The sequence below is a fragment of the Trachinotus anak genome, unplaced genomic scaffold (assembly GCF_046630095.1).
Source record: "Trachinotus anak isolate AG129_WGS33_773 ecotype Australia unplaced genomic scaffold, CSIRO_AGI_Tana_v1 ptg000004l, whole genome shotgun sequence".
Classification (NCBI taxonomy): Eukaryota; Metazoa; Chordata; class Actinopteri; order Carangiformes; family Carangidae; genus Trachinotus; species Trachinotus anak.
The window spans coordinates 3,321,609-3,348,979 of NW_027273855.1; the positions used below are offsets into that span (position 1 = coordinate 3,321,609).

Below are 27,371 nucleotides of genomic sequence, written 5' to 3' on the forward strand. Positions count from 1 at the left end.
ATACAATTATGAATTGTAAAAGTATTAATTATGCTGATGCACAGTCAGATAAATCCACCAGAGCTGCAGTTAATACTCAGACCTCCCTCCACACTAAAACATACTGTAGGAATTAAAAAATTAAATGAACACTGCAACAGAATAATCCTGATACAAACTTCATATTCTCATCGTTGTATGTGTGAAATGAATGAAACAGCAAGTTGAGGAATAATAGAATAAAAAATAAATAAAAACAGACTCTATTCAATTGTGTTAGGATGTTGCACCACTTTGTTTAAGTCATTTGGGCACAGAAATTACCAAGTCATATTATTACTGAGTCACACTGTGCTTTGAATGCACCTTGTTTCCATATAGTCAAATGGAGGCAGCTGATGACATGATTATGCCTTTGAAAAGCATAAAATCTGTAGTTTATCTTTAGCTTATTTAGTAAAATGGTTGTAAAAAATAAATCAATAAAGCTTACACGTACTAATTTGTAACATGAAAGTAAAATCTATCAACATAAAACAGATACTGAAGCTCTCGCTCGGCCACTACATTAAATGAGTGGAGGTTAATGGGGTCCAAGTACATTTATGAGCTGCTGAGTGACTGATTCAACACCAGCGTTTCTCTGTGGAACTGAATATATCCATTTAAAATGATGAAAGTTTCATTTCATCACATCTAATAAAACACAACCTTTTAGGATAAAACCCCTGATATTTAGTTTCACTTGAGCCAAAGCAGTCAGTTAAAAGTTCAAATGGGTACGTATCAAAGTGAAAAACCTCTTTTTATCAGCACTTCATCTTTTTTTTTAATAACCAAAAGACACTGACTGTGTGTGACACAGCTGGTGAACATCTGCCCTGTTATTTTTGTGTCGTCAGTGTGGGTCAGCTGATTAGCTGCTGTCATGTGGTGACCTGTGGGTTGATTACAACACAGTTGAACAGTTTGTTTCTTTTACATTTGCAATCAAACCAAAATGGATTTTTATAAAACTGCCAATGAACATTTTCCTTGAAGACACTACTGTGTGATTCTGTGGAGCTGAAACCATAAATTATTTAATTGCTGTAATTAATTCATAGAAAATGGCCTGCTGCTCTTCTGATAATCATTGGAGTCAGTTTTTTAAGTAAAGAAAAACCCTAAAGATTTGGTTCCAGCTTCTTAAATAAAAGGATTTGTTCCTTTTCTCTGTTTTATAAACCAAATATTTCAGGGTTATTTCAGGTTTTTTGTTGGTTGCATTAAACATTTGAAGGTGAAACTTTTGGCTTTGGTGATTTTTTTTTCTGATATTTTATAGCTCACACAAATGAAAAATAATCAGCAGATTAATCATTAGGTGCAACCCAACCCATTCAGCCAAATACCCCGCAGGGGCAGATTTTGGTAAACAGCTGGAAATGTCCTGCAGTTGCTGACATGTTTACTGCAAATACATCATTTAAAAATACTTAATTACAATATTTTGAAATAATTTTGTGTGATTTTCATCCTTGATTTAAATTGTATGATGAGGATTAACTTGTCATTAGTAACAATAGAGGCAGTTTCCATAAAGCCATAACCGATGCTGCCTGTAACTCAGCACAAAGACACCAACGTGAGGTTGTATATGGAGTTTTTTATGCTCTTTTTATTACAACATTTTATTCCAAGCTTTCTGCTGCAGTGAGGAACAGAAGTTACAAAGTCGATCACAGTGGTTTAATATCAACTCTCATTGTGCCCCTTGTTTCCCCAAAACAGTAGAAAACAGGTTTGACTTCATCTATGTCAAATGTTTTGCTGTTAGGACGTGAAACCAGGATCTACTACAACATTAGCTGTGTTTCTGTGACACTTTAACCCACTTCCTTCGTGGATCAGTACATCATGCTGTTTGGATTCTGTTTCATTACACACAAAAACATGAAAACAATTAGGTTTCTGTGTGAATTGACTGTCACCACTGCTTCCAACCCAATCTGATAACAACCTATCAGACTGGATTTTTTTTATTATTATTGTCAGAGTTGACTTTAGTTTGACTCTTTGACATTAGAAACTTTTAATGAGTAAATGCCCTCAGGGGGGAAATAATCAGTTTTTCATAAGATCATATTATGTATAAAAGATCAGCCAGAGTGACATAAATGATCTTTTTAGCTTTATTAGATTTAAAAAAAATCACTGTACATGCAGAAAGTTGCTGCTGATAGAAGACGCACTTCACAGACTCGGCTAAAACAAATGGTCCTCTTTGCTCTGGCAGCTTTCCTAGAACATTTCTGATGCCTCACAATGATATAAAACAGAGCCAGATTCTATCTTTTACCTGAACAGAGATTAGCAACATAAAAAGAAATCTCCTGAGCAATATCCCATGATGACAGTTTAAAGGCTATTGTCGTCAGCAGTCGCTAATTAAGATCTGGTTACTGCAAGAGTTACTGAAAACACCACCACGGTTACTTTATTTTCCAGAAAAACATGAGTCATCCACATGCATCACTTGGATTAGGAGATATACTCGTATTATAGGTTTACCTGCTTATTTCCTGTTGTGTCACTGCTCACACTGGGCAGCTCCCACTTGTGAACAACTACGTGAGTGTTAGGTAAAATGTGATGACTGGTATTGATGACTCGCCTCCTTTTGGATGAGTAAGGGCGGTCATGTCAACAAACACATTCAGCCTGCGTCTTTTCAGATTACTACATTATTATTAAACCTGACGATAATGCCAAAAAGTGCATAAAATAATAACCACATTTAGAATTTTTGAAAGTGACCTAAAGAATAAGATGAAAAACACTTTTTAATAGTGTCTTTTTTAACCTTAATAAACTAAACAACAGTGCTTTGCTTCTAACATTAAGAAATTTGAAGTCCACTTGTATGTGAAGCCTTATGCAGTGCATGCTTGAGCCATATGAACTCTTTGGCTTGCCTTATCTAATTAAACCTTTATTCTAAGAGCTAAACCCCATGTCCCCCCCCCCCCCCCCCCCTTGTCCTCTCAGGTGGCGAAGGACGTGTCCATCCGTCTCCACAGCCAGCTGGACAGCGTGGAGAAGAAGAGGACTCGTCTGGAGAAGGAGAACGAGGAGCTGAGGGTCCGACTGCAGGACCTGGAGGTCGCCAAACAGGTCCTGCAGCAGGAGATTGATAAGGTAGGATCAAGGTGTCTGAACCGAGCCCTGTGCAGTGAGCTGCTTTCAGAAGGGCGTCCGTCAGCATGGCGTCAGTGAAGAGGTTTTTTAACAGACAGATGATGTATTGTCTGAATAAAACTGTCACTGCCTGCAGGTCAGAACAGTTTCTAGTTGTGTGAAACTTTTCTGTGTGTTGCTATGAAATGAGATAAGTCGTACTTTTCCTCACAATAAACAGCTTGTCCTTGTGTTGTCCTACCCACAGAAGTCCTCCACTGCTGGGTAAAGATTACTAGCACAAGTTGGGTTTATAGTGTCTTCTTGAGTTTTGACCAAAGTGAACATTTCAGCAGAACACTGAGGTTCAGGCAGATCCTTGTTTAGCCTGTCATCTTCACAGAAAACAGTGTTTACTGTGCTCACTTTGCCTCGGAGCGCTCAGGAGAGCCCGTCTCTGTTTTTATCTAGTGTTGACTTTGTTCCTGCCACTCTGCTGCCACTCCAGGGACTTTTCTGTTAGAGGAAGTGTAGTCAGTAAAGCACTGCGATGAAAAGGGAGACTAAAATTTGATGTCAGGGCCAGCTGAAGTGAAAATAAACAAAGTGGAGTTGGCATTGTGGTCCCTCTTTGAGAATGAAATAAATAAGGACAAATTGATGTTGCACCCTTCACTCTTAGCGAACCAAGACAGACCTCTCCACCGTGTCCTGACGGCCTCCTTCTGAGCAGTCTGAGTGAAAAGCAGAAAATGAAGCCCTGTCTTTCAGTCCTCTCCTTTCTCTCTCTCTCTCTTTGCTTCTGCTCATTGTCTCTTTTCCCCAATGTCTGATGGTCTGATGGTCTGATGGTCACGGCCTTGGCCCACGACCAGGCCCCTGATGTGGGTCAGGCTTGGATGGATGGCTGGGTAGCTGGCAGGGGATGTGGGTCTGTCTGCACCGGTCTGGCTGAACTGTGTGTTCCCTCGATACAATCGCCAGTTTGCTGCTGGTGGATGGTGGGGACGCTCGATGTGTCACGGTGCTGACTTTACAGCTGTAGATAGGCAGCTGATTTCTCTAAGCTAAGTGGATGAGAGGAGAGGGGGAAGTTAACTCCTTTGTTGCCTTTCTTGTTCATCAGTGAGTGTGAAATGGAGCGTGTGACAGATTGGCTCTGTGTCCACAGTGGCATAGGTCTTGTACCTGACTGTCTTGGTGAATTTTCCACTCAGTTTATATCCCAACCATAACCTGATGTCATGAGCTTTGGGCAGCAGATACTTCACTCCCTTCTTTAACTGTGTTGTGTTGATTGTCCTGTCTCATGCTCAATGCAAAAATCTCTTCTTTCAGTAAAATAATAAACCTATTTCCTTGCGGAAAGGATTTGAATGCTGCAGATGGTTGAAATTCTCCATCTTGTCATATGTTTTGCATTGCATTTGCATTGCTGTTTGCAGGAGTGTTTTTCCAAACTCTCACTGCCCTAAATACAACCATGATCATCCAACAGTGCAATGGAGAAGCAGCCAGTCAGAAGCCTCTGAATGTGAATTTTCTGCAAAGCATAATTCTTAGCTTTTGCTGTTAGTAGTAGATGCAACAGAATTTTGAGCTTGAACAAAAAAAATGCTCTTTGGGAGTTGTAGTTGAAGCTGACTTCTCTCCTTGCGTTTATATGTGCACAGGGTTGCTAAGATATTTTTAATACAGTTCCTCATTTGTTGCACTGATGATTCAGCATCAATCTAAGCCTTGAATCGCTCCAAATGCCAGTTACCTAATATTGGCTGCACAAAATTAACAAGACTTTAACTTGCAGAGGCAAAATAATTCACACTTTCCAGCTCTCCTCAATAACTAGTCCATAAAAACACCAGATGCACTGAAATAAAAGGTGCTGAATTTAAATCAGAAATGTACAGACATATACAAATGCTCATTCCTTATGTGAACATATGAGTGGATGTATTTAGCCTGTTGACTGACCAGATGAGTGCCATGCTGAGGGGCTCTCTGTCTGTCTGACTGCCTGAGCAACATGGTTTCATAAGCTGTGTTTGGGTCTGTTGTGTTGAGTTATGCTAACCCTGCAGAGAGGGGAATTCTTCACATAGCTGATATGATTCAGGGAACTGAGTGTGTGTGTGTGTTCATCCACACAGGAATGTCTCACTCATCTGTGCTTCACCTTTGATTATACAGTGAAAAAAATAAGAGAATTCAAGTATGAGTGAAAACCACGACCTTTGCAGAGCGAGATCGAGTTATAAGAATATATAGATATATAAAGCAGACTGGACACAAAGGCATTTAAGTGCATAGACAATGGAAGCTTTGGTGATTCACAGGTGTAAAGGAGGCTTGTGAATTATTGATTGTGTTGTGGTGGCGGCTGCAGCATCCAGTCTGTGCTGATCCTGATGTTCTTGAAAAAGCAGAGGAGTACTGGGTAGACCTTTTCTGTGCTGCTGCAGGCTTTCAATATTTTACTGTGAGCTGGAGAGAGATCAGCCTCTGCAAACCAAACAAGTCTCATAGCTTTATATACTGAAAGAGAAACAGCTTCAATAATTTCACACACACACAAACAAAAGCAGTTATATTATATTCTAATGTACCCCTGTCTCTGCAGAGCTAATTCTGTAGCTAGAAATATTGCTAGCTCAGTGTATTTCTAACAAGTATAATGTGCATTTTTTTTACTATGAAATACAAACTTCTCAGCTCTCTCCAAATAATCTGCATCTGTTTATGAGCTTCTGCACCTCAGCTGCAGCTAATAACAGCTAAAGCTAAACTGTAGTCGCTGCATGTTAGCACATTATTAGCACCGTGCAAGCAAACTTATGTTTGGTGTATGCTAACATTAGCTGCATTTACCCCTTGTTTACTGGTGACAGTATTTTACTTCACAGAATAATGAGAATTAAAGGTAAAAAAAACAAGAACAAACATTTAGATTTTATTAGGAGATGAAAAATGATTTTTAGCTTTAAACAATGTCAACAATGAACGAGCACTGAATGAAAAAGCATGTTCGTTAGCAAGCTATCTCTTCTTAGCACTATCATCATGAATTTAAGCAAAACATTTAATGAATTAATTAAAGACGTTTCCTTTGATACCTTGACAAATTTCATAAAGGTTCCAGCTGTTAGCCTCCAGTCAGACCAGAGACCAGCACAACATATGCACGTCCTACCGATATGTGGCGTCAGTTAATTGAAGTCTCTTATGTCTCACGACTGACTGAGTGTTTTTTTGGTGGAGCCGTATCTGACAGAGCAGATTGGCCTGTGCGACAATGCTAATGCATAACCTCCTCCACTCTGGGCTCTGCCTTGAAAGGTCAGTTTGTTATTAGTGTGAAATCACATGTCACATTTAACCAAACTTAAACTTTAGTCTGAAATCTTTCCTGTGACCTAATAGCCTCAATTAAACAGAAATATATACTTTACTAAACAGTATTTATTCAACGATCAACAAGAATTAATTGTGAACAAAACAATAACTGGGTAAGTTAGCTAGATGCTAATCTATGTTCATGTTGTAAACCTATGGGTGCTGTGTTAGCCATCTGTAAAGCTATGTGCTAGTGATGAGAAGCATCTGTAATGTTTGCACACTGTCTGTGAGAGCGTCAGTATTTAGCACAGTCGGTTGTTTTCCACCCTGTGAGTAAAGAAACTATCAGCACAATTAAGGCAAACTAGTAGAAGGGAGATGTCCCCTCTCCTCTTAGATTTCTCTGTCCTATTCTCCCATCCCTCCCTGACAGACTGACACCACCTCTGCCCGCCTCCATCCCTCCCTCACCCCCTCCGTCTCATTCTCTCTATTTATTATCACCCTCCCTCTCTTCTCTTCCCTCCTGCTGCTCCCATAGAGACGCAGAGGAATGCTGATGTGGGGATTTTATTTTATCCCGTCTCCCTCCTCTCTTGCAATATCTCTCCTCTGTCCTCCCCCTCCTGGATCGCCCTCTCCCTCCTCCATGCCAAAGCCTGTACTCCCTCTCTTACTCATACCTCATCTCTCTCCCTCTCTCCCATCCTCCCATCCGTCTCCAAAACCATTGATCCATTCCAGCTGTTTGACCTTTGAAGGAGGCAAGGTCGGATTTGATGGAGACGGGAGCGGGTTAGAGTTACAGAAGGATGTGGGTTAGGATGTATAGAGGGAGGGGGAGAAGGGGCGTCTTTGGAGGTTTATGAGAAGTAGAGCGGAGGATGGATTCAGGGTGTGTCTTTTCCAGGTGTTTTGTCATCTGAAGGTGAAGAGACTCGACTGGAGGAAAGGATTGATTGAAGGGACAGAGGGAGGAAGGATGAAGGAGAAGATAATGGAACTGGAGGTTGAAGGCTAATGAATTTCAGCAGTGAGTTATTAAAAAAAAAGGCAACACCTCCTGCATCTTCCTCTTCCTTTGTTTACATCTTCCTTTCAGCCGTCAGAAGAGTAAACTGGCGGCTGAGTCTGTGTTCGTGTGTTTGGACGTCTCGGTTGCTGCAGTTTCTTCTCTCCCGTCGTAGTCGTTCTGTGATTCAAGCTGCGCGGTGAAGATAGGAGAACAATCCCAGCCACGATTTATGTGTCACTGAATTTTAGTGTGTTTCTGTTTCATTCAGGTTTGAGTGCACTGTTGTAGGAGCCCCTTCACCCTATGAATGAATATGTGATGGACAGCCAGAGGAGTGATAGAGCAAAGTAGAGAATAATGAGAGTTGGGTCACGCTGGTGCCCATGAGGTGATCATACACCGAATAAATGAACAGCTTTGACCTTGTAAGTCTGGATGGATGAATGCATGGATGGAACGAGATTTGAGTGTTTTAGGTGCCATTAGCTGATGAATCATTGTTTGTTTTGCTTGTTACCTCCACTGAGGGATAAACATGCTATTTTCTGCAGAAGGTTTGATTCTTTCATGAAAAATGTCTGTATTTGATTTGTTTTGTTTCTTGTTTCTGGTTGTTTTCACTGGTTTAAAGAGCCAGTTCAGTTGTAAAAAGATTCTGTCATATACTTCTGAGCACCAGTCAGATTTAAGTGCCATTTGAATCAAAATGTGATGACAGTTTTTGGGTTGTTTGCTGATGTTACCAGGTTGTTGTCAATCAAATCTGACTGTTAAACTCTAAACCAAGCTTTAATTATTGTTCACTTAGTTATGAATATTTAATTAAAAGGGAACTCCACAAATGTTACACATGAAAGTCAGTTTCCAGGTCTTGGAGAGTAGTAGTCTATGAATACACTTAAAAAAAAAAAAAGAAAAAAAAACTTCACAAAATCTGCTAAACTGCCTCAGGTGATGTCACTTGAGTCAGCGACTGAACGCTACAAGTTTGAAAATGAACAAAAAAAAAAATCTGGGGACGTGGAGTTCGAAAGAAGTGAGCTCACCACAGCTCTGTAGCCGCTCGAGGCTACATCAGCTGCTATTAGCATATCACACACAGAATCTACAACCAAGCTGTTGCTGGTCAAGTTGCACTGTGGGTAATGTAGGCACCAGATTTTGGCAAGAGGGAAGAATGTGTGGAATAAAAAAAGACGATATCTGTGATTCTACTGCATCAGTTTTGATCCTGTCTTAAAAATTGTTCATCTGGTGTTGACAATTGGTGGAGTAGTCTTGTTATGATTTGACACTGGGGCTTTAAAATGAGCAAACAATTGTCGAGGTTTTGGCAACTGTGTGTATGTGTCAGTCATTGCTGTTCATTTCATATAGTGCTGAAATGCCAGCATTTGACTTATTGTTATTGTTGTTATTATTATTATTATTATTATTATGTTTTTGCAGACATATATTAACTCCCATCACTTTTCCTTTAAATCACTGTGGTCATCTTGCAGGAGAAAAAATATTACTCCTTCACTTTCAGACACTGACACTGTGGCAAGAAAAAGATCCGTTGTATGTTGCTGCTCTGCTGCCGACTCCTGGAGCGTCTTTGTTCATAGACTACAGTAGAAGTTCACCTGAAAAGCTTTTATTCCAGCTGTGGCCACACTGCCTCAAGGTCACCGCACACAAAGGAGTAATGGAGAGATGGAGAGGTTAGAAGAAGGAGAGGTAGACACATGGAGGGAGGTGGAGTGGAGGGATACAAAGGGTGGTTGAAGTAGAGAAATTCCACTGAGAAAAAGAGGAAGATGAAGACACAGGAGGAAAACAAAGAAATTAGGCAAAGGAGAACAAAGGAGGGAGAGACTGAAAGGAGGAAATTATACAGTGTAGGAGCGAGGGAGGGAGAGAAAGAGAAAAAAGAAGGATAGTGAAGAGGGGGACTGTACCATGTGGGGTCTTGGTGGCAGGGCTGGCAGATGAGGAGATAACGGTCTTAATTGGAAAAAAAATCCTCAGTGACTGGAGGCTGAATGCAGCATATCATTCACTGATGCTTTCTCTCTTTCTGTTTGTCCTTTTGTGTTTTTTCTTCTCTTTCTTTCTGTGACTGTTCTTTTTTTCTCTCACACAGGTGTATATGTATATATATAAACTCCCTCTGTCTCCTCTCTGCATGTGTTTAAATCCCATGTTTCCCTTGAAGGTCATTCAGCAGGAGTCTTTCTCTCTCTCTTTGTGTGTGTGCGTGTGTGTGTGTGTGTGTGTGTGTGTGTGTGTGTGTGTGTGTGTGTGTGTGTGCGTGTGTGTGTGTGTGTGTGAGAGAGAGCAGGTTATTTAGCATTAGTCCATTGAGGATGATAAGGTCACTCTGTCTACTTGGGAACATATACATATATAAAATGGACACTTTTATGTTCTCCGTCTCTTTCACACAATCTTCCCATGAAGCTGCTGTGATGAACACACAGACGTGGACACATGAGCTGGTGACAGTGCAGCCAGCTCACCCTCTCACCAGAAAGAAGGCACTGATGTGAACAAATCTGCAAAACCCTGTTATCGTCCAGCACCAATGTTTTTTTAAAATGTAATATCTGCACATGGTAACGGTATGGCTAACGTCAGAGAGATTGAGCATGTTCCAAAAACATGGCTGAGATGCAAACTCGGATCTACACACCTTTCCACCACCCCAACTTCCTCACCTCTCCTCTGTCCTCTGATATTTTAAACCATAAACTTTCAGTAGTTGGAAAACTTTCCCCGAGCTTAAGAAAAGAGACACTAATGTACATGTGATTAAATGTTTTTTTTGTGCGTGGTGAGAAAAATGTCCTACTTCTCGAGGTAAAAACTCACCAGTAGTTGATAATTGCGCTGTCACAAGGCTGAGAAACATGATACATGGCTTTGACAGGATTCAACCGTTTGTGACGTATGTGCCGGACGAGCAGCTTTAATAATAGGTACCACGTCTGAGTCGGAGTCCGGCATTCAATTCTTTGAATGCATGAAGTCTGAAATCACTCCCTGTTTGCTACACATTGCACTATATTAACTTTCTACCATTTTATTTGAACTGGATGTCTGTATACGCATTATTCTTTACTAAAAAAAACCCACAATGCAATGCTTTGCTCTTTGAAAGACACAAAAACTGCAAACTGATCATCCATAAGTGAATTTACAGCTTATTATAGTGTAAACTACTGAGTAATAAGGGAATAGGGCATTCTCTCTCTCTCTCTCTCTCTCTCTCTCTCTCTCTCTCTCTCTCTCTCTCTCTCTCTCTCTCTCTCTCTCTCTCTCTCTCTCTCTCTCTCTCTCTCTCTCTTATTCCCCAGTTTCTGCTGAAGGAAACTGTTCCCTGTTATTTCTGACCTTCAGGAAGTGCTGCCTATTGTTTGGACCAAGTTTTCGGGATGTGGGACAAGGGTAGCCGGAGCCTGTGCAGTGTGCATTTGCAAGTGTGTGTGCGTGTGTGTTCTAAAAGCGAAGACAGGGCGTTAACCTGCACTGTGTTCATGTTCATTCCTACACTGACCTTTCATGTTTATTCCTGCATAAATGTGTGCAAAGTTTGCAGTGTTAGTGTGCATCATGTATGTGCAAGTGTGACGTCCTTCAGCCTATCAGAGGACAGAGAGAGGACGAGATAGATTCAGGGTTAATGAAAGGTCAGTTAAGCTGTAAAGTTACTGTGACAAAAATATTAAAGGCCTCAATTAACCCTTTGAACCTCTGGCTGTTTTTGCCTGGTTTTCACTCCCTTTATTTACAAGCTCATAGTCACCACAAGCCGTAGCCAGTCACTCCATATATCATTAATGTCAGGATCAGTTAGGCTACTTTCATCATTCAGTTTCAAAGGTTAAAAATGTCTTGAAACTACTTTAGAAAACGTTAGAAGAAGGTTATTTGTGCAGCATTAGTAGCTCAGTAAGACCTGCTGCAGGGCTGAATCCTCACATTTAGAAACTGAAACCAGAGGACTTTTGGCTTTTTGCCTGTAAAAGGACCAAAGCATAGTTGCAGATAAATGTAATATTTGCAAATTTATTCCTGATGTAATTTCTCTCCAGAACTTCTCATTCACTTTTTGCAAATTTCACAAGTAAACATGTTTCAGACAAAGTGAGCATTGTTCTCAGTGACACTAAAAAAAACATTTATGCTTCCCCGAATGTCAGTAGTGTCAGTGTCTAAGTACAGGTGTTGTGGGAATGTTACAGCATCTCTCAGGAGTCACACAATACAAAAATGAAATATTGTCTTCAGTGCTGCCGACTGCTCCTACACAGTAAAAAGCTCTAAACAGAGGAGTTACAACACCTTTACTTCATCCTCCAAACAGCGGAGTATCAGTCATCCAGCGGCCAGTCCCTTTTTTCCGTGATTTCCTCGCCATCCGTCTCAGGCCGACAGGACACAAGGAAAGCTGCGAGTTGTCTGCGGGGACACAAGTGTTGTTAAATGGGTCAGGGCATCAAAGCAGCCCGGGTTTAAACTTAGATTTATCTGGGTCAGAGTGATTGATTAGAGCGAAGATGGTCTTAGAAGAACAGAGAGGGAAATCAGCCACGTAAAACACCCCCTCCACCCCCCCAGAGACAAGTGTGTGTTCAAGAGGACAATCACATGAAGAAAAGTTATTTATGTTTTGTGGTTTGAGAGGAAGGAGGAACAGGAGCTGGTGGAAAAGAGAGAAGGAGAACGTGGCCACTGTGTTTTCATTAGAGCTGCAACAATCAGATTACTGCACAGTGTAAGTGAATCATTATAGATGGATGGTAAAGAGAGAGATAGAGCAACAAATATTTAAATAGAGGATAAACTTGGTGAGACAGAGAGAGAGATGGAGAGAAAACAATAAGTACAGAGGAGGAATATGAAGAGTGACAGAGGAGAAAATGAAGAACGGAGCAGGATAAAGACAAGAAGAGAGGGGATAAAGTTAGAATGAGGAGGATGAATAAGGCCACTGTTTAAAAAGAAAACGAGATGATTAGTGAGAGAAGAAAAAGGGAAAGAAAACAGAGTGAGAACAGTGTGACAGAGTAAAAGTGAAAGGAGGGCTGTACCAAAAGGAAGAGGGCATGGGGATGGAAAAGACAGAAAACACAGGAAGAGAGAGAGAGAGAGAGAGAGAGAGAGAGAGAGAGAGAGAGAGAGAGAGAGAGGAGACAAAGGGAATTTTGCCAGCAGCGTTTCTGGGTTGATGGGAGCTTCACTAGTACCAGTGGGACAGACAGAGGTTACACACACACACACACTCTCTCACACACACACACACACACACACACACACACACACACACACACACAGGATGAACCAAAGAATAATACATCACTGCTTCTCCCTCTCTTTCACCTGCTCTGGACTCTTTCTATTTGTGACGGTAAAATTCAAACTTAGATTTGCAATAACATACTTCCAGATGATAAAGGTGGTAACTTGATAAACAGCTGCAGTAAATGGAGAGACAGAGATGCACTGTTACATTTTGACAGTGGACACAGGCGTTTCTAATATTTCATGTGAACAAACAGTTTCTCTTATCATATATAACGTCCCTATTGACCTGCGTTACAGCACGGTTTGTAGGGGCCTTTAAGGCGGCGATGGAGACGAGACAGAGCACAGATCCACAACAAATGTGTAAAGTTCATTAAATAATTTCAAAAATAAAAGATCGGCAGCTGCCCTTGTGGTAAGTCAAGTCAGTTTTGTTTATATAGCGCCAAATCACAACTGAAGTCATCTCAAGGCACTTTCCAAATAGAGGAAGTCGAGAGCTTCTCTTCATAGACCCAACAACTCTCACCAAGAGCAAGCCCTTGGCGACAGTGGCAAAGGAAAAAAAGGAAAAACTTCCTTTAAGAGGCAGAAACTTTGGACAGAACCGGGCTCAGGGCCATCTGCCTGGACCGGGAGAGATTAATGGTTTAGTGTCATCACTGCAGTTTAAATAAAGCAGCATTAACTGCTGGTAGAAGTCTCACTTAGTATTCCCATCCACCTCTCGATGTCGCACAGTTTTCTGCTGCACTCTCTGATTTATGCAGTTATTTATGAGTTTTTATCCACATGTTAGAGAGCAGCCTCTCACATCTTCTCCCTGCCATCGAGTCTACTCATTTCTCGACAGTCTCCGATGAGCTCAGAGGAAGAGCAGAGCCTCATCGATGCGACGATGAGCATTGTGTGTTGTTCACTCGCCTTGCTGTCAATATTTGTGTTAAGATTTTCAACAGTGGATCATGTTTTAGGGACCCGGAGGGGGTGCAGAGGTAATTTCACGCCTCAGTAGCAGTAACATGTCTGCCTGAGGTGACCCCCCTGTACTTAAGGGCAGAGAAGTGCTGGAGTGGAGACACTGGGAGGTGACTGGGGAGTAATAACACTGTAAAAACACAAGAGAGAAGAAGAGGAGAGGAAGAGGGAGGGATGAATGTTTAGACACTATTCAATGCTGCAGGGAGGAGAGCAGCACAAACTCACAGCGTCTGAAGCTTCACTTAGATTCATTTAGACACAGCGTTAGGATGAAGTCTTCACATCATATATTATCTCCAAAACTCAAAAATATTAAATTTACAGAGAGAAGAAGCAACTCTTCACACTGGAGAAGGTGGAGCCAGAGAAATTTTAATCATCAATAGTCAGTGTGTGACCTGCAGTAGATTCAGATCAATGCGCTGCCAGCTAGGAGAGGCAGCAAGGAGCGAGCCAAGGAACCTGCTCCTGTGCACGGGGCCAGCAGAAAAAAACTTGATTTAGACACTTTGAAAAGACAGAAACAATCCAATATCTGTTTAAATGTTTCGGCACTTTTCACTCTTACATTTTCTCAGCTGCTGAACTACGCACAAGCGCACATACGGTGCTCACTGTATTAGCTGAGTGAATCAGAAAGAGCTAAACTTGACTTTGTTTTGATGGGAAGATAAAGCGCTGAAAATGTTCAAAGTGAAGCAAACATTTAAACAGATATTGGGATGTTTCGGTGGCACATCGCTCAGCTCCCGGCTGCTTGTGTTTATAGTTTTTATTTCTGTGCTCAGCGATAAGAACAGAAAAAAACAGAGAAGCAGTTGTCATTAAAAGCTGTTTTCTGACCTGATGCTCTGATTGGCTGAGTGCTATTGAAAGCGGTTGTTAAATAGCTGATAAAAACTCACCTCTGTCTGCAGGACACTTAATCTGAGTGCTAATGCGTGACCTGAAAATGACTCTTAACAGCTGCTGCATCACACTTGACAGGTAAATGCCACCCCGGGTGAAGATGTGGAACACTGCTCGTACTTTGACCTTTTTTACATTTGGTTCCACTAGTTTTAAAAGGTTTGGTAAAACCTAAAACTGTGTAATTTTCTCAACCTGAAGAGCTTTTCATTGAGACATCAGTGAAACTGACGGTGCTCTTTCTGCCAGGTCAGGTCATCTGCAGGTTTCCGTCACTGTCTCAGCTTCAGCCTGGTTGTTGCTGTGCAGTCGCTCGAGGGCACAGGCATAAACTCCTGTCACTCAAACGCTGCAAAATGTCAGCTGTAATTGTTCCTGCATTTTCTCTGCAGCAGATGGGCTGTCGAAAGTGAGAGACAACGAGGTGGAAATGGAAATGTGCTCCTTTCAGTCATCGCTTCGGTTTTGTAGAAAAACTGAAGGTACGGTTGTCTTTATGCAGACATTATGGGCCAGTGATTGTACATGTGAAGAGGAGAAGGAGATACAGGCGGTGCATCTGTATGTCCACGCGGGACGGGGTGGGTGGGTGGTGGAAATGAGAGGAAAAGGATAATAAAGGTAAAAAAAAACACAGCAGGTGGAAGGACAACACTGAACACTGACAGAGGGATATTAAAAAAAGAGCAGATGGCTGATGGATGCTCTCCCCCCACATTTAAAAGCTTTACAGCCATTAAAAGCTGACTGGAGTGCAGATTATCTCACCTGTCGGGGACAAACACACACACACACACACACACAGTGCAGAAAGTGTGAGGATCTATAGATTATCTTTTAATTCGTACCATATAGATCCAGCTCTGTTCCCATGAGATTGTGTAAATGTGTGTATGTGTGTGTTATAATTTATATGGATGTATACTTGTGTGTGTGTGTGTGTGTGTATTAGCCCACTGAGTACGTGTTTCATCAGACCGTGATGCAGAGCAGCTCTCAGCTCATTAATTAAACATGAATGATGTGTCCTGAAGTCAGCGGTAATCTGCTCATCAGACCATTACACTGCCACTGTACAGAGGCTCAGCGGTCTGGGATCAGTTACAGTACAGCTGCAGTTCAGATCCGGGTCTGTTTGTGTCCGTGGTTTTGGTTTTCATTAAATGTTCTGCGTTAATTGTGTTAAAAACCATCACAGCGCCCAAGAAGGTTTCGATCACTCTCATGACCGCAGCTCCACCAACTCATCACTACTGCGCCGACCCCGGCTCCAAACGACATCATCAGCACAAGATGGCATCGCCCGTATCCAGGATTATCTGAGCTTCGTTGTTATACAGTGGGAGGAAGTGGAGATGTGACGTCCGTCTTTATACACAGTCACTAGTTTAAACTTAACAGGACAGTTCCAGGTAGAGGCACAGGAGGTTTTTTTCAGACATGTCACAGCAGGAAGAACGCAGGTGAAAATGAATGATGGTTATGGTCCAAGTTTCAGGGTCGGCTCACTGTCACACTGTCATGGCACCAAATACAAAGTTAAAGGACCTCCAGAATCATTAGGGTCCATCATCGCTCAACCATGGCTGTGTAGGTGTCAAACCGTCCAGTAAATGTCAGGATATTAATTATTTCATGGCAAACTATCCAATAGCTGCCAAGATATGTCAGTCTCAAGTGGAGCACCAACAGGCACGGTCTCTTCTTTTGGGATTGGACCAGTTTCTAGACATTTTTTGAAAGATTTGTATCTGTTTGTATCTCAGAATAATCTCAGAGGTGAATCTGCTGCTTCAAAGTGATTTCTGTGACCGAGGAGCACAATTTAAATCACGACTCCCTGGTAGGAACAGTGGAGATGTTACCTGGCTTCGCTGAGTGACTGGATGTGCTCTTGTGCTCTACACCTACATCCACCTAAATATCCAGATCATTATTCTCCTTAAACGTTTGTGCAGCAGTGGGTTTGAGCACGTACATCGACTCCATTTCACTGTGACATTTATGAATTTTTCCAGTGTCACATGAATGAAACTCCCTGGATAATTGTTAATGTGCTCGGCAGACTTCATCCCGTCTGTGGCCTCTCTGCTGCTGCTGCTTCTCAGTGAGGAGCAGATAAAGCGAGGAGGCCGGAGGCAGCCGAGCTCGCCCACAGCCAAATCAATAAAGGCATTTAAATTTTTTAAAAGGATAGAGTGCCTTTGAGTTTAATGGCTTCACACTTTGCTAAGTGAAATGGCCTCGCTGTCCTATGTGTCTGTCTGGTTTGCAGCTGTGGGAACAAAACCTGAAAATCATCAGTCAGCACCTTTTTTAAATCTGTTCTCTTTGAAGTCCCGGTGCTTTTTGTGGAAGAGTGAAGTTTTGTTAACATTTCTTGATGTCAAATTTCTCAACTCTAGTCCTTATAAATAATACAATTTTTAAAAACTTTTCAATGCCTCTCTTTCTTAAACATTTTGACAGTGTCAGACCTTTCTGAGCTGAAATTCTTTTGTTGTGTAGTCTTGGCTTTTACTTCCTAGTTAAAACAGTTAAACTTGTCTCTGCAACTAGACGAGACCAAGGGAAGATATTGCAGTGATTCATGATGCAGAAAGCTGTATGCTGTGTGGGTGATGGATGAAGTGGACAGGACGTGGCCGTTGAACTGTGAACATGAGCAGTGCACAGAGTCCCAGCGTTTCCTCTCTGTCCCTCTCATGTCACTGTAGATGTTTAAAAACCTTGAAAAGCCATTTTGGGAGGATTTTCTTGTTTTATCTTCAAATGAGAGAAAGACTGTAAAGAAACACAACTGGAGAAACTCGAATCTGCCAAACACACATTAAATATATAGTAGATTTGTGTTTTGATAGAGCAGCGAGATGATCACAGCTGGAGGCCAAATATTCTACAGAGGCTCAAATAACAAGCTGTTGGTTCATTATTCATTTTCACTGCAAAACAAAAAAGATGTAAGACACAAAAGTCAGTGATAGCGAGGTTGTGGTTTCCTAGTGTAAGGTTCATCGTGTCTGTTATAACTATTCATACACAGTCTCACAGTCTGTGAGATTCAGATTGTATCTTAACTATATTTACATCACATATTTTTCATTCCTAACTTGCAAACAGGCCGAGATTTTTACGATGAAGGGACGACCCGATAGCCGAATGGTTAGGGCGCAAAATACATGAGCTCATGTCCTCTGAGTCGCTGGTTCGACACCTGAACAGCCTGACTCTATTCACCTCCTGTCACTCGACTCTATCCTATAAAATAAAGGCAATAAAAAATGTCTTGATGAAGATCATTGATATTTTTAGCATTTAAAACGTCTGTTGTGGCAACTTTTATATTTACAGGTCCCAACATTTAGTTCATAGTAGCTCTTTAAAGGTGTAAAACATCTTCTTGTACACAAGAGTACACACTCAAGGTTTACTTCCTGGCTTTTTACAGAGCTTTCAACCAGATTACAAGGTCTTCATCAGCATAGAGTTTGTTCAGTTGCTGCCTTGTAACTAAACTATACCCTGACTGACTGTGGATTTTTCGAAGCTGATACAGATGTGAATAATTGTAAGTTTAAAAGATAATATCATTATATATTGGTTTATATTTGTTTCTTTTTAAAGCACTGGGACCCAGAGAACTGAACAGTTTACAGTTGAAAAACCAACTTGTCAGTGTTTGTAAATGACCTAAACTCTGGTTCAGCTCTGAGCTGCAAATTCTTGTTACTTTTTAGTTGACATGTACTCATATATCTGCAATAAACTAATATCTGATGCTAAACGTTTGGCTCTGAATGGTCACGTGCTAACAGGTTGTTGTACATGGGATGGAGACATTGCCACCATGGATGAAGAGAGAAAGAAAAGAGACTCAAACTTCATCCAGGAAGCCAAAGTCCCACCCACACTGTTTGACTGACAGTTGGGAAATGCAGTGCAGGACCGACGCGGTGATGGACAGATGGAAGATGGAAGATGGAAACACAATAACCAAAACAAAAATCTTCTACATTAAAATTTAATAAACAGTCTGTAGCTGTTCCCCTGTGAGCCGCCTGGACTGACCCTGTGAGCCTTTATTGCCAGTGGATGAGCGTTAACATGGTAACGGTGGAGGTGATGATGGAGGTGATGATGGAGGTTAACAGCTGATGGGTGATGAATGTGAAGCTCTGGTCTGTATCGCCGCCGCTCTGCAGTGGCAGCACAAAGCCACAGAGAGGAGATAAACCTGGGCTGCAGCGGCGGGTCATTTGTAAAACACACATGCAGGAAGGGTCACAGGAGTGTGTGTGTGTGTGTGTGTGTGTGTGTGTGTGTGTGTGTGTGTACTCCTTTTTCTCTGTTCCAGATATCCTTCACATCCTCCCTGTCTTCTTCCCTCCTCTCCTCATCTCTCTTTTCCTCTCCTCCTCCTCCTCTCTGTCGCCCTCTCCCTGGCTTCAGAGTGAGGCTGTGACATCATCACCGCGCTGCCGGCTCTTGTTGTGATGTGGAAGTGGAGACGTGGAAAATGAGTAGCTGGCACCTCCCGCTGATGCTGGTCTGGCTGCACCGCGGTTGCTATGGCTACATTGCCGGTGTCATGTGCGTTGCTATGGTTACCTGCTACTGTGATGTCCCACAGCAGCTGTAAGCCTGGAGGAGAAGGAGAGTCAAGCTCTGCATTGTTTGATATAGAAATGAAGCTGTTTTCTTGGATATTTTCCTTCTTACAAAATGATTGATTGGACAAAAAGATACAAAACTTCATTGTTGACGGTTGATGATGATGATGTTGATGATGATGTTGGTGATGTAAGCATCTAAATAGTTCAGGCAAGTTCACACCATTTTGCAGGAGTTTGTTCCTTAATTTCAATTTTAAGGTGGGAGTTTTAGTTTGAACCCGTGAATATGTCACAACTGAGATAACTCAAGGTCAACTTACTTTTTCTACTGCTAAAAAAGGCCACGGGCCACACAGAGAGCTAGAAAGATGAGAATATTACACCAGTTTATCAGATGTTTGTTTTTTGCACAAATAGTTGACAACTAAAACTAAAACTTTTGCCTCAAATTAAACAAACAAAATCCCATTTTTTTAATTAAAAGAAATTCTCTTGAAAGGTGAATAATGTAATTAGGATGGATTAATAGTTGAATGGTTAAAACAGCCTCAGTAGTAGGCTACTGTCACTATGACTGAACTGTGTTATATTTTTATAATCACTATTACCTAAGTGCTTTTCTGGCTTCAGTTTCCCAGCAGTGACTTCTTCGTAATGAAACTCTGGAGCTGGCGCCTCGGGCCTGTTGTAACAGGAGGGGTTACATGACGATAATGATGATCTCCTAACATGCCTGATCTTAGCGTTTCATTGTCACTATTTCATAGTTGTAAGTCCGTGTTGCATAATTTTACAGTCCCATTCTTCCATTGTGCTGTGCTCATTAGGATGGATCAGTGCTCTGTCGTGTTTTGACAGGACGGTGGGGACGTCCCTCCTCTCTGTCTGTCCTCTTTCTCTCTTTCACCGCTTCCTCTTTCTCTCTCTGTTCATCTCTTCTTTTTCCCATCTCCACCTTGCTCCGTGCTGCTCCTCTTCCTCTCAGACATCTTTCCTCAGCTCTTTGTCCTGCCTCTGTCTTTGCTGTTTTCTCATCTTTTGTTCGGTTTCAGCAGCTAAATGTTGCTTCTCCCTGTGTAGTCTGGACTCTGGGAACTGTTCATTTATATGGGTGGAGAGACGTGCTTGCCTGTGCCTGCTGCAAGCGCTTGGCAGACTGCAGCCGGAAAGCAGCTTCAACTTCAGCCCAAACCGAGACACAGTTTTCACAATCGTTTCGTGGCACAGGAACATTTCAACTCTTTTTCTACATTTTTACATAAAAGCAATAACCAGTGTAGAGAAACCTCAAAATCAGATTTAAAGAAAACATGAAGACTTCTTGGCCTACTGCCATATTTAAACAGATTAGTGTGGAAACATCTGCTTTTACACTTTTGCTGCTCACTCAGACTCACATCTATTTAAATATATATTTTTGAAGAACACAAAAAAAACATGGCAATAATCTTTTTTAGCTAGGAAACATTTTGATGTTGAATAGCCATAATATTATATAACTTTTTACACTTTTACTATGAAATTATAGAATATCCCTGCTCCATCACATACAGAGATATGCTGGTTACTTTGACAGTAATACAATGTTAAGTAGTTTGTTCATAACAACAGGATGTCAAGTGTTCATGCAAACAGTTTAACCTGAACGCAGCCTTAACCACTCGTATCTGAGCGAGAACAGCTGCTCTTACTTTTTCACCATTACTATCTGTACCTGAATCCACTGTACGTGTGATTTCTATACATCAGGTCCGGCTCTGTGTCTGTGTCTAAGCTGCGTCTCCTTTTCCCAACTGGTGAATTATATAACTGGGGTGGATGAACAGGAGCAAAAGAACACGATCTCTCCGCCCTGCTCTCTTTCTCTGATCACTCTGATGGTCAGGTTATGTAAAGGACGCTGAGCGGCAGCGACAGTGGTTTCTGTTTGGATCAGGAGGAAGAAACGACCACGTCCATGTGCAAGCGAACACTTTTGTCAGCGTGCAAGCAGAGAGGCTCCCAAACATTCGTCACATTTGGTTTGACAGATGAGTTTAGATGTGATTCTCTGTGTGTGTGTGTGTGTGTGTGTGTGTGTGTGTGTGTGTGTGTGTGTGTGTGTGGGTCCCAGGACTGTTCGATACTGTTTGAATTAAAAGACCTCTACACCATCTAAAACCTCTTCTTAGGCTTCAGATTGATGGAGGCAGCAGCTGAACTGTGATCTGATAAATGCTGAAACTCTTTTAAGAAAGAATAACAGAGGGATTAGAGCTTAATATATGTGACATCTTACTGTCTGATTAACGGGACACATATATAATTTTAATGCTTAAATTAAATGTATATCCAGGGCGTTAGTCGACAGTTTCCTGTCACTCTCTTCTGTCCTATAAAATAAAAGCACAAAAGCTCAAAAAATATCTTTCAAAATATTCCAAAATTCCAAATACCAAGGAGACAGGCGTTCAGTTGAAGTAATTAAATATTAATTTTACTCTGTGCTTTAGATAGAGTATAAAAGAACTGGGATAGTTGTCACATTCATCAAATCCCGCTCACTAGAAGGTGCCGTCATAAACTGTTGATACAGAAATTTTCAGAATTGGGGTCAGAGGTCAACTACAAGGACATTTGTGGAGTCAGTGCTTTGACATCGAGGTGAGAGGACTTTCATGTCAAAATGTAAGTTCCCTTTTTCACTTCTAGTTTTTTTCACAATGGTTTTATAACAATTTAATAATTATTATTAAAAAGTATGAAGGGAGAGCTTCAGTTTCAATAGATTGTCGTGGATGTTAGCATTAGCGTCTCTTTGGGGTTGGTTGTCTCGTGACAAATTATTGTTCTTTGTGTTGTTCAGTTCATTGTTATATAAGGATAAAAATGCAGTTGTTTTTCCTATTTGTTATCTTAATGCAGGAGATGTGGCTTGTTGCATTTCAGTGAAATTAGACTTTTTAAATTCGTTTTTAATAATGCCTCCATTAAAGTGACATAGTGACCAACCCCAAGGGCACAAGACGTATTTGACAGTCCACATCTTTTGAACACAATAAGCTTAAGGAGAGTAAGTGCCTCCATTTCTACCCGACACTTTCGGCTTCCATTGCACATTGAAAGGGAATCTGTTGAGGATACAGTTTTTGAGGGAAAGTGAAAAGTGTGATTATCAACCCTGTTTGAACCCCCTACTGCTGCAGGGTCCAGTAAACTGAAGCTGCTCTTACTTTGTCAGCTTCTATAAAACTGACATTTCTCTCCAAAGAGATTACAGAATGATATCAATGACTTTCTGCTATTTACAAATGGTCTCCACAGGCTAGAAAAGGCAACCCAGATAATCTGTAAAGGCACATATGATTCTTATCAATGTTTTTTGCTGTTTTGTCTTGACTGTTTTCATGTCAGTGCTGTGTTACATTACCATGTTTTTCCTGTCAATCATCTGACTCCCACAGGCTGAAATGCAGGTTTTCTTAGAGACAGTATTTCCTCACAAGCGTGCCACTTTGCAGACGTTGTCATCACAACCTGGCAGTGTGTTTTTTAACCTGCGAGGCGAGATCTGACATCATGAAATTATTGTTTTTCAAATGATAGCTCATAAATGTAAAACAAAACCCAGCATGCAGTGAAAAACTGGGGGAGATGTTTATGCTAAAATAAAACTCTAAACTAACCAATAATTTAAGTTTTTTTTACCTTGAAAATAGTAGTTAAAAAAACAACCAAAAATCCACTTTTAGGATATCTTGTTCATGTTGGCTTCAAAGCAGGAAGGAGATCCATCTCCATGGCAACTGAGCTCACTCCTTCCTCTGAAGAAGACCATGTGATATGGTTGAAATCTCTGGAAGATGCTAGTATGTGGACCTTGAGTTGGGATTGAGACATATAACCTTCGAGTTAGCATTACTTTCTACCACCAGCGAGATACCTGTGTGCATTTTAACCTTCCCAGTGTTATAATCACTGTCTTATTTTACCTTTAATTAATTTTCAAGATACCAGAAAGTGAGTGTGATTGTTTCCTCACAGAAGCTTTGTGGCGCTGCTGTCAGAGGTCGTGATGATTCACTTGTAGCATGGCAGTGAGCCTTACCCAGTCATCCAGAGCAGAAACACTCACTGGCTGGTTAATGGGCCAGAATCGAGCTGTGGGTATCTGGAGCTTGACTGAGCGGAGAAGAGAAGCTCTAATGTAATCACACACTGACTGACTGGCTGGAATAGATAAAAAGAGAGGGATTATTAAGTGATGGCCCCAGTGGTGGTGGAGGAGGGACTGATTGTGCGACTGCCTAAAGAGAAAAGTGGCTTTAAGGGCCCCTGTGTTAACAACTGTGGAGCAGAGAAGAGGAAAGTACACGAGGTCAACAAAGAGAATGAATAAAAGAAGGAAGAAATGACTCTGATTTTTCTGACCCGACCCAGCAGAGTGAGCAGGAGGGACTGAGGTAGATAAGTTAGAGGAACCTCAAGATGTATTTTAAAAATCCAGTCGACTGAAATGGGTGGTGCAGGTGCAGACCTGGGATTTAATTCCCAGTGGTGTTATTTCTGGCTGAAAAATTGAGGAAAGTCCCATCTCCTCTCCAGTTTAATGGCTGCAGTCTAGTGGGGATGATGGTCACTGATTCTCATCCCAAACCCCAGTCGCCACCCTGCCCTGCTCACCCTGTTGGAAAGCTTTGGGCTCCAGAATCAGGAGATGTTTCCCAGATATTTCAAACTATGACCCATATATGATGAAACCTGGACTGGACACGCTCAGATCACGGCACCGTAAGATGTCATATCAATAAATCTCCTGATATGATCCAGATTCTTTCTCTGGATTCTTGGCGTTTTGGCGCAGTGTCAGGTCATTTGTCGTTATTGAAATATCACTTTTATGATCTTGTCAGCTTGATATGTGGCAGAAAATTGATAAAAGTGGAGCAAAGAAGAAATTTGCACCAAGAAAATGAGTTTTTTTCACATTAAAAGGGAAGTGTGAGGTTATGGTAACGCCGGCTTTACCATCAGCTGTATCAAAATATTTGCAGTTTTGTTAAAGTCAGTGAAAGTTGTGTTAATACGAAGATAGAGTCGTCATTGTGATGCACTGGCCACGCTAGAAATGTTGGTTTTTGTTGAATTAAATTTGAGGTCAGGTCTTAACAGCTGTTTATTCTGTCTTAAACCATTAAAATATGACATTACCACTGAGACATCACTATTAAAAACAGTATCAGCCATTTTGAATCAATTGGATTTGATGGGACATTAGCTGGATCATGCAACAGGGCTAAATTAAAGTGTTGGTGCTGTTCTCTTACAGAAAACTGAGGAAAAAGGCTCAGACTCAGAGAATTGGTTGCACAGTACTAATGTGACTATGAGACAGAGGCTGTGAGTTTTCATATTGTCTTATCACAGTTTAATAATGGAACCAGAGCTATGATGCTGCAAGCCGCATTAATTCCTTCACATTAATACCTATTATGTTGAATCAGTCGAGATAATACACTTTAATTATTTTTGCAGCATTTATTTCTTTCTGCTCGTATTTATATTTTAATTCTGAGTTGAAACTGGGCAAAGCAGAAGAAAATAAAATGATACAGGTGAACGGAGAAAGTGAGATTGAGTTGGTAGAGCGAGCATGAAGGTTAAATGGGTGAGAGAGAGGGGTGAGATGAAGGTTGAATGGGTGTGTAAAGATAAACAGGGGGAGAGGAAAACGACAGGCAGAGACATGGTGATGGGAACATATAAGATGGAATGAGAGACAGAAGAGGGAGGTGAGTGAGGTTTGTGGGATGGACCGGACAACTGTAATCCCACAGTAAGAGAGATTTATCTCTGTCCTCTTGCATGATGGCAGAGGACACCAGTGAACCATTACAGAGACCACAATTTCATCAGGAGACCACGACCACACTGTGGGTCGGAGCTGATAGAAGAATCTATTAACAGGGTAAGAGGCTCTGTGATGTTTTATAATTTAGGTCAATTAATAACATGTGAACGGTGGTGGTTTGGATTCTTGCTCAAGGACGAAGTAGCTGCACAGTGGTGGACACACATTTGAGAGAGACACTGAGCTTCTGCCGAACCACACTGCATCACGAGCGGCTGTACGTTAGGAGGAAATTAAAGCCAGGAGCAAAAACAACAACACGTGAATGTGGTTATTTCTTCAGGAGCTGAGTCCATCAGTACAGATGAATGTTCACTTTGGAGTTGAAGAGATGCAGGGAACCCCATTACTATGATTTTAATTACAAAAATCTGCAATGTGAGTTTATTGACTGTACTGAAGTTAACTGTAACCTTTAGCTGCCTGGAATACAGAAATAAGGAATATAAATGTAGTTAATGGTCTGAAACCATTGGTTTTGTTGGGGTAAAATACAGAATTTATTTAAAACCAAAGAGAGGAACCTGGACCAATATTACACCAACAGTCTGCCTCTTTTGAGCAGAGAATAAAGCGATGTAGAGGAGCTCAGCTTGGCAAACAGGAGATCACTGGATCCACTTTGCTGACACCATCTTATAAGATTTGTGGCTCAGGCTTCAAAAACGTTTCAAACAGCACCCGCTCAAAGACATGTTGTTTGCCTGCAGCAGCTTTAAAAGTAAAGAGAGTCCTTTGAAAGTGTCCTGTTGTCAAAGTCAAAAGATTTGTCCTCTCCGGCTACAGGACAGCACATCCCCTCCCTTCATACCTGGGTTCAGCTGCTCACTGAAATGCTCTGTACAGTCAGTGCAAAGTCATGAGGGTTAGCTGTTAGGAAAAGATAATGGAGGGAATTATATCAGCAGTGCAGTGCACAAGGCCAGAGCATCACTGGTGAAATGGTCAATATCCACAGTGTTACAGACCATTAACCTCCTCATGCTCTGACTTTATCACCGTTATCATACGAGAGGAAGAGGAGGCGGCTGTGTTTACATGCCGCTAATAACGTGTTTCCCATAAAAACAGATTCAAACCTGTTGGAAAATTGATGAGTCACCCACCTATTAATTATCTCAGCCTGCGTATAAGTGTCCTCACAGTCTAGTGCTCTGGATGTTCCTTTAAATAGGCTTTGTCATAATTAGCACCAACATCGCCCATGGCAGCAACACAAGCCTGGACTTAGACCATATTTGATTATAATCAGAAAAAAGACTCTACTATCAAACACCCACTGTTGTAGCTTTACCAACCACTGTTCGCAGGAGGATTTTCAGCTAGTTGAAGTGATGGTGTGGCTGTACATGGTGTGCCTGGCGTTCAGGTGGTTAGGTCGTGAACAGCAGCACGGACGCGAGGCTCCCAGAGGCTAAGCTAGCAGGCGGGTAACGTAATGCAGGGAAGGCATGACGACAGAGAGAAAAGATGATCAGCACTTTCCTCAGAAGTATTATCAAATTGATCCGGACTCTTCAAACTCTTCTAAAGACTCTTTAGAGTCATAGACTCTTCTAAGTCTGATGTTGACACAGTGTCACTGGACTTCTGGGTAATGAAGTCCGTTAAATGTTCTTTAATTCTGAGAGCTATCGCCTGCTGCTGAACTGAGTCGGTTCTCCACACTGCATCAAAAATTCATGTTGTGATGTGGCTCAAGATTTTTATTGTATTGTAATATTTATATATTTGTAATCATATTAACTGGATGTTTGTGGTGACTTTCCCTGGGAAACATGCCGTATTAAGTTGCTGCAGCTTCACTTTAAAAGCATTTAACTGGCGAACCAGGTGTTGACTTTTATTATGAAGTATTCACAGGAAATGCAACATGCTTGCCAGTGAGCTTAGCACTTATTGCTATCATGCATCAAAAGCATGTGTACAAAACAAGACAACAGGTCATTTTGGACACATTTTTGACAGTGGATCAGTTTGAAGTGTTGCAGGGACGAATGGACGAAGACGGAGCAGCCACAGTGAGCTGTTACATGAAGAGCTGCAGGCTGCACACCTCCAGCCTCTCAGCCAGGTAACCAGCTCCTTTCACTGTTAGCAGACTCGCGCTGTGTGCAGCATAAAATTGGATTATGGTTGCTCACAGAATGATGGAGAAAAAAAAGGGCCAATTATTACCTGTTTTGCTGCCTCCAGA

The 27,371-nt window shown here is 41.5% G+C and overlaps 1 protein-coding gene and 1 long non-coding RNA gene across 3 annotated transcripts in view; one reads left to right on the forward strand and one right to left on the reverse strand.

The window, feature by feature from the left end:
* The window catches only part of mtcl2 (microtubule crosslinking factor 2), a 106,561-nt gene that overhangs the window by 19,617 nt on the left and 59,573 nt on the right, over positions 1–27,371 (forward strand). For both annotated transcript variants that reach the window (XM_071475285.1, XM_071475287.1), the window contains exon 4: positions 3,010–3,159. In XM_071475285.1, the coding sequence (XP_071331386.1) occupies positions 3,010–3,159 (150 nt within the window). The remainder of the gene's footprint in view (positions 1–3,009; positions 3,160–27,371) is intronic.
* Positions 11,527–23,581, reverse strand: LOC139620096 (uncharacterized). The gene is made up of 3 exons (XR_011690742.1): positions 22,972–23,581; positions 22,694–22,820; positions 11,527–11,935 (listed from the first exon to the last, which is right to left on the reverse strand). It is a non-coding gene; the product is annotated as an uncharacterized lncRNA (long non-coding RNA).